At 46.4% G+C, this 12,867-nt stretch overlaps 1 protein-coding gene across 3 annotated transcripts in view; it reads left to right on the top strand.

Moving 5' to 3' along the window:
- BFSP1 (beaded filament structural protein 1) overlaps window positions 1–12,867 on the top strand; it is a 71,213-nt gene that overhangs the window by 30,637 nt on the left and 27,709 nt on the right. For all 3 annotated transcript variants that reach the window (XM_019826862.3, XM_023251485.2, XM_023251487.2), the window contains one exon: window positions 7,019–7,079. In XM_019826862.3, coding sequence (XP_019682421.2) covers window positions 7,019–7,079 — 61 coding nt within the window. The remainder of the gene's footprint in view (window positions 1–7,018; window positions 7,080–12,867) is intronic.

Raw genomic sequence — 12,867 nt, 5'->3', positions numbered from 1 at the left:
TCCATTCCCGGTCAGTCTGTACCCCTTCCCCACAAAAAAGCGGGAGGCGCCCAGTGTTCTGATTTCTGTCACCGTAGGTTAATTTTGCGTGTTCTGGAATTTCACAAAAATGGAATCTTAAAGATTCGTGCTTGTATGTCTGGCTCCTTTTGTTTTTGAGATATATTCATGTTATTTGATCCTCACAGCCGTATCCTGTAATACATGGTACTGCACCTGTTTTGCAGATGAGGAGACTGAGGCTTAGACAATGTCAAGATTTAGGGCAAGGTCACTCACCTAGTGAGTCCCAGCAGCGGCACGGAATTCAGGGCCTCGGCGTGCTGAGTCTAATCATCTTTACCGCATCATAGTTGATACCCGGAAATTATTTCAGTGTGTGTCTTCTAGAATCTTGCTGCTCAAATTGTGGTCTGTGGATGAGCAGCATTGCCATCATCTGGGAGCTGGTTAGAAGTGGAGTTAAGCTTGAAGCTTCAGGAGCCCTGGTCCAGGGCATGTCCCCCTTTCCCACAGAATGAATAAGATGATAAGATCGCCTGAAGAATTGGGGCATGCCGACCTGGGTGGCTTAGTGGGTTTAGCCTGACTCTTGATTTCGGCTCAGGTCACGATGTGAGTTTCAGCCCCACATGGGGCCCTGCGCTGACTGCACAGAGTCTGCTTGGGATTCTCTGCCTCCCTCTCTCTCTGCACCTCCCCCACTTGCTCTCTATGCCCCTCCCCCACTTGTGTTTTCTCTCTCTCTCTCTCTCTCTCTCTCTCTCTCTCTCAAAATAAATAAAACTTAAAAAAAAAAAGAATTGGGGCACCTGGGTGGCTCAGTCAGTTGAGCGACCCACTTCGGTTCAGATCATGATCTCACAGTTCATGAATTCAAGCCCCACATTGGGCTCGCTACTGTCAGCGGAGATCCTGCTTCAGATCCTCTGTCCCTCTTTCTCTGCCCCTCCCGCGCTTGCATGCTGTCAAAAATAAATAAATAAATGAATAAATGAATAAATGAATAAATGAATAAATGAATAAATGAATAAATGAATAAATGAATAAATAAATGGCATTTAAAAAAAGATCACCTAAAGAACTATTAAAAAGAAAAAAGGATACTCAGCAATTTGTCCCCATCCTCCAAGGCTATAAATACAGGAACCTGTATTTACTCTGCAGGGACCACTTCAAGGAATTTATTTATTTATTTATTTATTAATTTTAAAAAATTTACATCCAAGTTAGCATATAGTGCAACAATGATTTCAGGAGTAGATTCCTTAGTGCCGCTTACCCATTTAGCCCATTCCCCACTCCCACAACCCCTCCAGTAACCCTCAGTTTGTTCTCCATATTTATGAGTCTCTTCTGTTTTGTCCCCCTCCCTGCTTTTATATCATTTTTGTTTCCCTTCCCTTGTGTTCATCTGTTTTGTCTCTTAAAGTCCTCATATGAGTGAAGGCATATGATTTTTGTCTTTCTGACTAATTTCATGTAGCATAATACCCTCCAGTTCCATCCACATAGTTGCAAATGGCAAGATTTCATTCTTTTTGATTGCTGAGTAATACTCCATTGTATATATATACCACATCTTCTTTATCCATTCATCTATCGATGGACATTTGGGTTCTTTCCATACTTTGGCTATTGTTGATAGTGCTGCTATAAACATGGGGGTGCATGTGTCCCTTCGAAACAGCACAGCTGTATCCCGTGGATAAATGCCTAGTAGTGCAATCGCTGGGTCGTAGGGTAGTTCTATTTTTAGTTTTTTGAGGAACCTCCATACTGTTTTCCAGAGTGGCTGCACCAGCTTGCATTCTCAAGGAATTTATTTTTTGATGATCCGGCCGGTGTAAAATACATGCCAACGTGGTGGTGTGATCTGCATTAGCAAAAGCCTGGAATGAACCTAAATGCCTATTCATAGGAGATCAAATTGTGCTTCATATATGCAATGAGATGCTACCCAATTGTAAAACAAGAGAATAGCGTGTTACTATCCTTTACTTTTTTAAAAAAAGGGGAGAAGAGTAGAGTTTTTTGCTTGCATTAGGAAAAAGGGGACACAGACACATGCAAAACCCCAATGGCACTGATTACCTGTGGAGGATAGGGGAGTAGGAGCTGGGCAATGGGAGAGATAGGAAGGGAGACTTTTAATGGAACAGCTTTTTAGGTAATTAAAAAAATTTGTCTAGGGGCGCCTGGGTGGCGCAGTCGGTTAAGCGTCCGACTTCAGCCAGGTCACGATCTCGCGGTCTGTGAGTTCGAGCCCCGCGTCAGGCTCTGGGCTGATGGCTCAGAGCCTGGAGCCTGTTTCAGATTCTGTGTCTCCCTCTCTCTCTGCCCCTCCCCCGTTCATGCTCTGTCTCTCTCTGTCCCAAAAATAAATAAAAAACGTTGAAAAAAAAATTAAAAAAAAATTGTCTAATCATGTAAGAGATTTATCTATTTTAAAATTACATAAACTAATTTAAATATACAGATGTCCAGGCCCCACCCTGGACCTCAGATGGGGCCCAGGAATTTTAAGTTTTATGAGCTCCACTGATAATTCCAGTGAACAGCCAGGTTTGGGGGCCCCTGGTCTAGGGTAGTTAGAGCGTCTTCTCCAAACATGCTCTATGTTTGAGTTCCACGTTCTTTAAAATAATTTTTTTTTAATATTTATTTTTGAGAGAGAGATAGAACACAAGTGGGGGAGGGGCAGAGAGCTTGGGAGACACAGAATCCAAAGCAGGCTCCAGGCTCTGAGCTGTCAGCACAGAGCCCAATGCCAGGCTGGAACTCACCAACTGTGAGATCATGACCTGAGCCGAAGTCAGACGCTTAACTGACTGAGCCACCCAGGTGCCCCTGAGTTCCACATGCTTAATCTGAATCTTGGGCAGGTTATTCGACAGTGTGTACTGAACATATTAATCAGACTCATTGATTTCATTCCTATCAGCCCTGTTTCTGGGTATGATCCCTAAAAACAGATTTGGAGCCGGAAGAAAGGATCTGGAAATCCACCTGTCACAGCCCTTCATGGGAAAACTGTGGGTGGCAGGACTTGAACTCGGGTTTTCGCACCTTATGCTTTCTAGAACACAGGGTCTTGAAGAGAAGTCATTCTTGGATTCCTGGGGAGTGAGGTCCAGAGATAGGACCCTCATTCAAATGAAGCTCATGTTTTCTTTTTCTTTTTCTTTTTTTTTTTTTTTTAAACGCTTATTTATTTTTGAGACAGAGAGAGACGGAGCATGAACAGGGGAGGGGCAGAGAGAGAGGGAGACACAGAATCTGAAACAGGCTCCAGGCTCTGAGTGGTCAGCACAGAGCCCGACGCGGGGCTCGAACTCACAGACCGTGAGATCATGACCTGAGCCGAAGTCGGACGCTTAACCGACCAAGCCACCCAGGCGCCCCGAAGCTCATGTTTTCTAAAGCAAAGGGAAATGTACACTGGTTCAGACATCCAGGGCAGCTCCACAGGCCAACAGGAAACCCTGGATCCCCAAATGGTCTTTGCTTAGTTATTAGGCCCCAGTCTACTGAGATTTGGCTGGGTGCACAGGACTCCTTTGAGCCCTCATTGAAGGAATGGCCATGTTGAATTTTCCTGATCTTTTGGTGATTTTACTTGGTTCTGAGTTGTATGTTTATCGTGGAGCTTCAGACTCTGTGATTTATTTAATCATTTCCATTAATTTATTCCCTCCCATTGCCCCTTTGCAGATACTTTAATATTCCAACTAAAGTCTTGGGATTTGAAAATTATAATAAAAATCACACCCATACCCCTGCATGCAGGGGTATATACACACCAAATTTGGTTTTACATCCCAGAGGTGACTTATTGGTTAGCCAAAGCCAGGTGAAAATAATGCAGCCTTGGTAGGCATATTCTCTTCTAGGACAGTTGAATAATTTCAAAATCAGGTTTTCAGCACATCAAATGAAGACTAAATAAAACAGAATTAACTACAAAAAAATAAAACTACCAAAATACATTAATGAATACCGTCAATTATCTAAATTGCTAAAAACCAAAAGTAATTATGTAAAACAATCAGGTAATTGAAGCCAATGTGTTTTTTCACTTTATGAATTCATTTGTATATTCGCTTATGTGGATATATATATATATGAATATATCATGATTTCTTTTTTAAACTTTTAAAAAATTTTTATTTATTTATTTTGAGAAAGAGAGAGAGAGAGAGCAAGCAGGAGGGGGAGAGAGAGAATCCCAAATAGGCTCTGCACTGGGAGTGCGGAGCCTCAAACTCACGAACTGTGAAATTATGACCTGAGCTGAAACCAAGAGTCAGACGCTTAACCGACTGCACCACCCAAGTGCCCCATATCATTTCTTATTATGAAGTCTTTATAATGAAATCACTTGCCTTTAATATCTAGACTTGTCTTTACAGCATGAAAATTACCCACAATAACACATTATTGCATTATTTATCAAACATGTTTTTAAGCTACAGAAATTCTTGGATGTTTCTAGCAGGAAAGAGCAATGAGAAAATTTGGATTTTTGTTAAGTTTTATTCGCGAACCTAACTAGCCATTAAAACAGAATTTCTGGCTCCGTTAGAGCCACACACAAAAGACACTGGTATGGGGCGCCTGGGTGGCGCAATCGGTTAAGCGTCCGACTTCAGCCAGGTCACGATCTCGCGGTCCGTGAGTTCGAGCCCCGCGTCGGGCTCTGGGCTGATGGCTCAGAGCCTGGAGCCTGTTTCCGATTCTGTGTCTCCCTCTCTCTCTGCCCCTCCCCTGTTCATGCTCTGTCTCTCTCTGTCCGAAAAATAAATAAACGTTGAAAAAAAAAAAAAAAAAGACACTGCTAACTGTGACATCCTGATGGGAAATGTGAGACTTATACAAATATGTTTTGCTTGCTGGTTATAGCTGAGCTTCTTAGGTGGCTTTAGGACTGGGAGTGTGCGCAGCGCACATATTCCTGATTGTTCTTTCCCTAGGTTGGAACTTGCCCTACAGCAGCATGGTTTTCTAGAGGCCTCTTTCGGTACTTGACTTGAGCCCACGGCATGCGTGTGCAGGGGCCCTGAAACCTATGCTTTGTGGGTAGGGCTGAGTGCTAATTAGGATTCGTTTCAACCACAAATGGCGTAAACTCCAAAGTGACATTGGCTTATCCAGGATGGAAATTTGTTTCTGTCTTGTGGAAGGTCTGGCCTAGCAATTCAGCATGCCTCTCTGCAGTATTTGAGGCTCAGAAGGCTCTGCCTGGCCTTCTGCAGGGTGGAGGAAAGGATACAGAAGGACACACCCACAGCGTCTCTTATGGAAGATATTTGGAAGCTGCCACAGACTTATGCTTATATCCCATTGGTCAGGACTTAGTCACATGGCCACACCTAGCTGCAAGGAAGGCTGGGAAATGTAGTCTTCCCTCTAGGCAGCCTTGTGCCCCTACCCACGTCAAGGGCTTTGACTCTTGGAAGAAGGCCATGATGGATACTAGGGGCAGCTTATAGGGAATGAGGGCGGAGTCATTTGGGAAGGAGCCTTCTCTTTTTCTTAAGGGGATGAAAGTCCCCCTAAAGGGAAACTCTCAAAACAGAATGATTTCTGTGGTCTCTCTGCCTCTTGATCTCTATCATTTTCTACAAGTCCAGGGAAGAAGATGACTAGGAGGGAAAAATACACCTGTTCCTAGTATCTGTTGCTTTATCAGTTTTGTGTATGTTTAAATTTGGGGGGTTTCCCTGCTCTACCCAGGCAGCATGGTGTGGCTATCAGGGCATAGTTTTTGGTGTCAGATTCAAGTGTGAGTCCTGACCCCACCCCTCTTTTAGTTTGGGGTCTTCCAGAAGCCGAGCCTGATAAAGGGGTTTGAGGGCAAGTAGCTTATTTGGGAGGTGACCTCCAAGAACACAGGTTGGGGAGTGAAGAAGTGAGGCAGGAAGGAAAGGCAGAAAACACTGAGTGCCCTCAGCAAGTTGACCTGGAGCGAACTTACCGGATGGAGAGACACTTCAGTTGTCCTAGCTGAGGGCAACGGTGCTGGGGTACTTATGTACCCACTCACCTTCTGTCAGAGGTCGAGGGCTGCCCCAGGGGCACTGACTCTGTGGCCTGTCCAGCCTGCCCTGCCCACTGGCCCAGAGCAGGCCTTGAGGGCACAGAGATGAGGGTGAAGTGCTCTGAGCATCTGCCCAAGGTTATAGGCCAGTTTCTCAGCCTCAGTTTTCTCATTTTGCCCCGGTGGTGGGAGGGTGGGGGGAGGGCAATGATAACTGCCCTCTTCCAGGGTTTTGTAAGGATTAAATGGCATAATCCAGAAAAACGGACACATGTATAGACACAATAGTACAGGCAACCCAAACAAGGTCAAGGTCAGGTTAGTGGTGTTTGTTGTAGGTCATGTAGGGTGGTCTCCCATTCTCTGTGTCACTGCTGTACTTGGGTTAGGAGTGTGTGGAGATACGATTCCCTTATCCTTGATGTGGCTGGGCAGGGGTAGGGGGGTGGTGGAGGGGGTGGGGGGGGCGGAGGTTGGGCCTCCAGGCTGGGGGACTCCTGTTCACTTACCGCTCCCAGTTACCCCCGTGCATGGTGGCCACACCACCACTCTGTGCGTGCGCCATGCTGTGGAAAAGGTGAGGAAGCGACAGGCTCAGCGGTGCAGCATTAGCTACTATTTTAAACTTAAGGACCTCTCTTTTATTTATTTATTTATTTTTAATGTTTATTTATTTTTGAGACAGAGAGAGACAGAGCATGAATGGGGGAGGGTCAGAGAGAGAGGGAGACACAGAATCTGAAACAGGCTCCAGGCTCTGAGCTGTCAGCACAGAGCCTGACGTGAGGCTCGAACTAACGGACTGTGAGATCATGACCTGAGCCGAAGTCGGACACCCAACCGACTGAGCCACCCAGGCGCCCCAGTTAAGGACCTCTCCTTAAAGAGACAGCATATACTCTGTAACGCTGATTGTGTGGTCATTACATATGGAATCACGGAAGCTGCCCAACTTTTGCTTATGTGTCCAATTTGCAGGTATGAAAACGAGTGTGAATGTCAGCTGCTCCTAAAAGAAATGCTGGAACGGCTTAACAAGGTGAGCTGAGCACATCCATGAGTCTGAGTAGGGACAGAATGGAACTAAATGGCTGAAATGACCATCGCGCATTCCTCTCTGTGTCTTTTTAGGATTTGCCTATTTCTTTTGCTGTCACTCTTTCTTGAGTTCATAATTGCTTTTTTTTTTTAATATTTATTTTTGAGAGATAGAGCACGAGGTGGGGTGGAGGGCAGAGAGAGAGAAGGAGACACAGAATCCGAAGCAGGCTCCAGGCTCTGAGCTGTCAGCATAGAGCCCGACGCGGGGCTCGAACCCACAAACCGTGAAATCATGACCTGAGCTGAAGTCGGACGCCTAACCAACTGAGCCACCCAGGCGCCCCTTGAGTTCATAATTTCAACTAAATCTTTTTGTGAACTCACATACCCAAGACACATACTCCTTTCCCACCACACACAGGGTCTTGCCAGAGAATCCGAGACCTTTAAGCTTATGACAGCTAGGCTGTCAACACAAGGCAGCATCACAGCGACCAGCTGGGATTTTGCCATTCCGATGTACCGGTCCCAAACACCAAACTCAGGAAACTTGCTTTGGTTATTGGGATGCAAGGATAACTCTGTTCTGTTGGCTGAGAGTCTCTTCTACAGGGGAACTCTCAGAGAACAGAGGAAGAAATTTCCAAAGAAATTTCCATTTCCCTTCAAGCTCTTCCCTCTTGGAGCCTGGAGAGCAGCTATGTGGAGGACACCAGGGATTCTCAGCTTCTTGCTGGGACCCTCCTGCAGAGTTGTGTGGGGTTGTTCTTTGCAGGGAGTTTCCTTCTTCAGATCCTCCGTCATCAACGTAACTGATTGGATTTTCTGCTCTAGCCAGGGGAACTTGACTACCAAATGGAATAATCCTGGATCTCAGAGGTTGGGCAAAACCAGGGATGACAAATAACTGTAATTTCAGAGCTCAAATGTCTTGAGCTCATGGAGCTAGCTCTGTTCCGTTGAAGGGTGGCTTATTTCGGGCACATGGCCGCTTTCTTCCTTTCTCTTCCTTCCACACCTGTAATTCCTCATCAGAATTGCTGATAAAACACAGCACCTTTCCCTGCTGGGCCCAGATGTGTGGCCCTAGGATTCTTCTCCACGTGGAGCCCCAGGCAACCACTTCAGATAGTTGAGGTTAGCTCAGGATGTTTGCCAGTCCCTGGCTTTGCCCAGCCTCTGTTGTCCAGGATTAGTCTGCTAATCAGTGGGAGTTAGAACCACAACGTAGGGAAACTGAATTTTTCTTTGTCTGTGTTATCTACCACGTGATGCTTCTGTGTCCTTCCCTTTGTGAGCATATAATGCATTGTCCAAACAAGGACACTGTGTTTTGAAAGGAGCTGCTGTCAATAGTTGCCAAGGCCAAGTGATAGAAACTGGAATAGTCTCAGGCCAGCCAACATGTGAACACTCCGGATATAAACACAAAGGCGGGGGTGGGCGTGTGCTTCAGGAGAGCCCTAAGTGCACAGGCTCAATGATTGGTCTTGTATTGGGTTGGGTTGCTATGGCCCCAAGTCTGTTGAAGGTGGATTTGGGTGTTGTTAGCATCAGGCATCGCCCAGCTGTTCTGCTCATATTTGTAGCTCATCCCCATTCTTGTTTTTGGTGGTGATCCCAGGCTGCCAGATGGGGCTGCCATCTTGTCCACAGACCACTACCTTCAGGGACTTAGGTGCCCGACACCCTTCACTTAGCTGCCAGTTCAGCCCCTCCCCAACCCACCACATTTTGCTTTGTGCATATTTGTCCTCACTGCAAGCAGACCTCTCTCCGGACCTATTTCTGAGGTTGTCACTCATGCAGTGCCATCGTGTGCACTCTTCATAGATGTTGTGAGACAGAATGTAGTCCCTCTTTTTAGCTTTGGTGGAAAGTAACACCAAAGATTTATTTATTTATTTAAAAAAATTTTTTAAGCTTATTTATTTTGATCAAGAGAAAGAGAGCAAGTAGGGGAGGGGCAGAGAGAGAGAGAGAGAGAGAGAGAGAGAGAGAGAGAAAGAGAGAATCCCACGCAGGCTCTGCATCATCAGCGTGGAGCCCTACGTGAGGCTCGAACTCACTGTGAGACCATGACCTGAGCCAAAACCAAGAGTTGGGTGTTTAAGTGACTGAGCCCCCCAGGCGCCCCAGTAACACTGAATTTAAAAAGAAGCTCCAGCCTTCTGTTGTTTTTCTCTTGTTACAAAAGCAATAACGTATTCTCAGAAGAAAAACATGGCAGTGGAGATCATGAAAACTAAGGGAAAAGGCCTCCCCGCCATTTTGTCCCCCTGAAACCACGGCTGCAACACCTTTGTGTATATTGTGACAGGGAGTCTGGACAATTGAAGTATGGGTCCCATTGAAGTAAGGGTTACGAAAGTTCTGGGGAAAGATGCTACCAGCAGCTCGGGCCAGAGCCATCACAGGGCATCGGCATGGCTCTTCCCTGGGTCCAGGGAAAGACACTTCCGCCCAAAGTGAGCTGTGCAGCCCAAAACGGGAGAACAGCTTGATCATAGGACCCTTCTCGCCACTGTCGCGTATCTGTGAGACTTTGGGGGAACAGCTTCATCTCCCTGAGCCTCAGCTCCTTCATTTCCCAAGCGGGAGCAGTAAGAGTTGCCACCACCATGGAGTGGATGTCTGTCGACCCACACAGTAAGAATGAAGTGGCAGGATAGTGCGTGTGACTTGCCTGTCGCGGTTATTATCGCAGAGCCCTTGATGTGACGGATGCCAGCTTAGTTTCCCCAGAGGGTGGGATTCATAGCCCTGGTGGTGTGCGGGGTGATTTTAGATGGTGCGTGGAGAAACCATTTTTTAGGAGCTCTGAGTTTTATGGTTGCCTCTTCTCTACAGCAGGTGACATCAAAAAGTTCCTTTTTAAATGCATGCCAGTGAAAATGAGTCAGTTTGAAGAAAAATGTGGAGTGACTAATAGTACAGGTGGTGCTCGGATGTAGCAGGAATCATGATGCAGGGATTGGCCAAGCCCGGGCCCTAGCTTGGAGCCTCAGCATAGTTGTGTGGTTATTTATTTCACCCTCAGAAAAGACCCAGTCCAGCCCCTTTGTTGCCAGCGAGGAGGCCCACCCTTGGTGAGATTCAGTGACTTAGGAGCCCCACAGCCCATCCTTGGCAGTTGTAGTCAGGAGCCAGGTGTAGTCAGGAGTCTTTTGTGTACGTGGTTCGTTCCCTGCCTCCGGTCCCTGACTCTCAGGAGACAGACACAAAGCCAGAGTCTCTGGGTAAAGATGACCCCTTCACACTTGATGTTGGTGCTCCGTCCATATCCCCTGGGCCACCCCTGAGGTCACACAGACCTGCTGAGCATACTGGCAGCTTCCTGCGTGTCTCTGGCTGTGGAGATGTGCATGATCCGCTGGAGACATAGGCTGGAAGTGAGGTAGTTAGCTCCCCAGGAGCAGCCCTCAGCCACTGAGGGGTGGGAGTGGGTGGATGTGTTCCCCAGCTGCCCCATCCCTTGTAGCAAGAGTTCACAGGTGAGTTCTGTTGAGTCTCTCCACGTGCCCCCAAGCAGGACTGAGGTCTGGTCCACGGGTAACCTACTCATTACACAGCGTTATTGCCTTTTGTTCCTTTCCCCGGATCACTTCCTCCCTTCCAGTGCTTCTTGGAATAAACAACATGTATCCAATCCTTGCCTCAGGGAAACTGAAGGGGCCGGCCAGGGGAAGGCTGGACCTTCTTGTTCTCTGTCCATTGAGATGGTCACATGAGAAGATGAAAATGCAAGAGTATATTCATGTCTTGTTGGCTGGTCCTATAAAGGATTTTGGTCGACAAATCTTGGAATGTCTGCACGCATCAGATCAACATGGTTTTGACTGTCATCTTAGTCTCAGCACCCCTTTCCTTTGCTCTGGTGGAAGAGATTCATTCATCCCTAGGTGTGGCCATGGAAAATGGGGTACAGGAGAAACCGTTGACCCGGTCTTTGAACCATGTTTGGAAAATATCACCGTGTATGTTGACAAGATTGATTGCTGCTGCTTTCATCAGACTGTTATCTGTGAATATTGCCCATGTAATCACATCTCCAGAACAGAGTTACTGTATTTGTAACAGCCACATAACCTAAAACGAGCCACTCTCTGCTAGGCATTTGGAAATAAAATAAATTCCGTAACATACCACTTACATACTATGGCCAAAGGTATTTTGATGTAGTAAGAATTCTTGATGACTTTTAAATATTTGGGTTTGGCTGAACTCCAGGACCCATTTTCTCTCTGTGTATATATGGTTATTGGTCCCAATAATGCCCAATGTTGCTTATTTTAAGAAAACTATAAGGAGGCTTTCAGGTTTCTTTCCTATTTTCCTTTAAAATCCCCAGAATTTTAAAATGATGTAGGTTCTAGTCAAATGCTTTCACTTAAAAACATTTTAAAAAAAAAAAAATTTTTTTTTCAACGTTTATTTATTTTTGGGACAGAGAGAGAGAGAGAGAGAGAGAGAGCATGAACGGGGGAGGGGCAGAGAGAGAGGGAGACACAGAATCGGAAACAGGCTCCAAGCCATCAGCCCAGAGCCTGATGCGGGGCTCGAACTCACGGACCGCGAGATCGTGACCTGGCTGAAGTCGGACGCTTAGCCGACTGCGCCACCCAGGCGCCCCAGAAACATTTTTTAAAGAAACACCTAAAGCTGTCATAGGTGCACTTTTTTCATGCAATTTGTATATCTTTAATTTGTCCAGGAAAGGATAAGAAGCAAGGGCATTTGGGGAACACCAGGGTGGGGCTTGATGCCTTCACCTTCAGGGCTACAGGACTTCATTTGCCTGAGAACAACTCTGGGGCTGGAGATGAACTTCCGGGGCAGAAAAGGAGAGGGAACTGGGAAGGCTGAGTTCAGGAGGAGGCTGGGGGTGGGGAGGCTGGGAGAACAGAAGGGGAGAGGAGGAGCCAGGAAGAGTGCCCAGGGAGAGAAGACAGTGGGAAGAGAGGGAGCAGAGTCTAGAACATACTCAGCACCGTCCTCCAGGCCAGCCTGAGCCCCGGGAAGGAAGGCAAACCTACAATTTCTGGAAAGGTTTTTGGCGTCCAGGGTTGAAGTGTTTTTAATTAAATCCCAATTAACTAGAAATCTCAATGAACTTGAATACCCATTCTTGAGCAGCTTTTCTTTTGGGGGTGGGGGGGGGTGGCTGATTGGATGCTGGATTTGAGGCTGGGTAAAGATACAGACAGTGGGTTTTTAAAGGGATTTCTGGCATCCCTGTGAATGGGTTGGCAAGGCTGATTCTTCAGAGGCACGCTGGACTCTAGTTATTTCTCTAGTTTCTTTCTCAAAAAGTGGTTTAGATCAGCGATTCTGAAATGCCCATGTCCACCAGCAGCACCTGGAGGGCTTGTTAAAATACACATTTCTGGGTCCTGACTGCAGAAATTCTGACCCAGTACATCTGGGATCTGCCAGATATTTTACACCCCGAGTCATTGTACACTTCTCATTTTCCCTCGTCATCGGTAACCACACTTTGAGAACCACCAGATCTCAAACACGTACAGCATCAGGGTTGGAATGTTTTCGAAAATTAGACTATTGACCCAGCGTCTCGATTCGGAAAGAATCTAGATGCTTCTGCTGGTGGAGCTTTTGAAAATGCAGCTGACAGCATCCAAAGCATAATAAAAACACCAGCGTCCACACATTTCTGAGTTCTGGTGCAAACAAAAGAAAACACTTCCAAACGAATTTTCCTCAACATACCAGCAACTGCACATTCCAGAGGTACCTACTCACCTTTGGGAATTTGGGGGACGGTT

The sequence above is a fragment of the Felis catus genome, chromosome A3 (assembly GCF_018350175.1).
Source record: "Felis catus isolate Fca126 chromosome A3, F.catus_Fca126_mat1.0, whole genome shotgun sequence".
Taxonomy (NCBI): Eukaryota; Metazoa; Chordata; class Mammalia; order Carnivora; family Felidae; genus Felis; species Felis catus.
The sequence above is the reverse complement of the archived record's forward strand: the minus strand, read 5'-3'. Positions and strand labels throughout refer to the sequence as shown.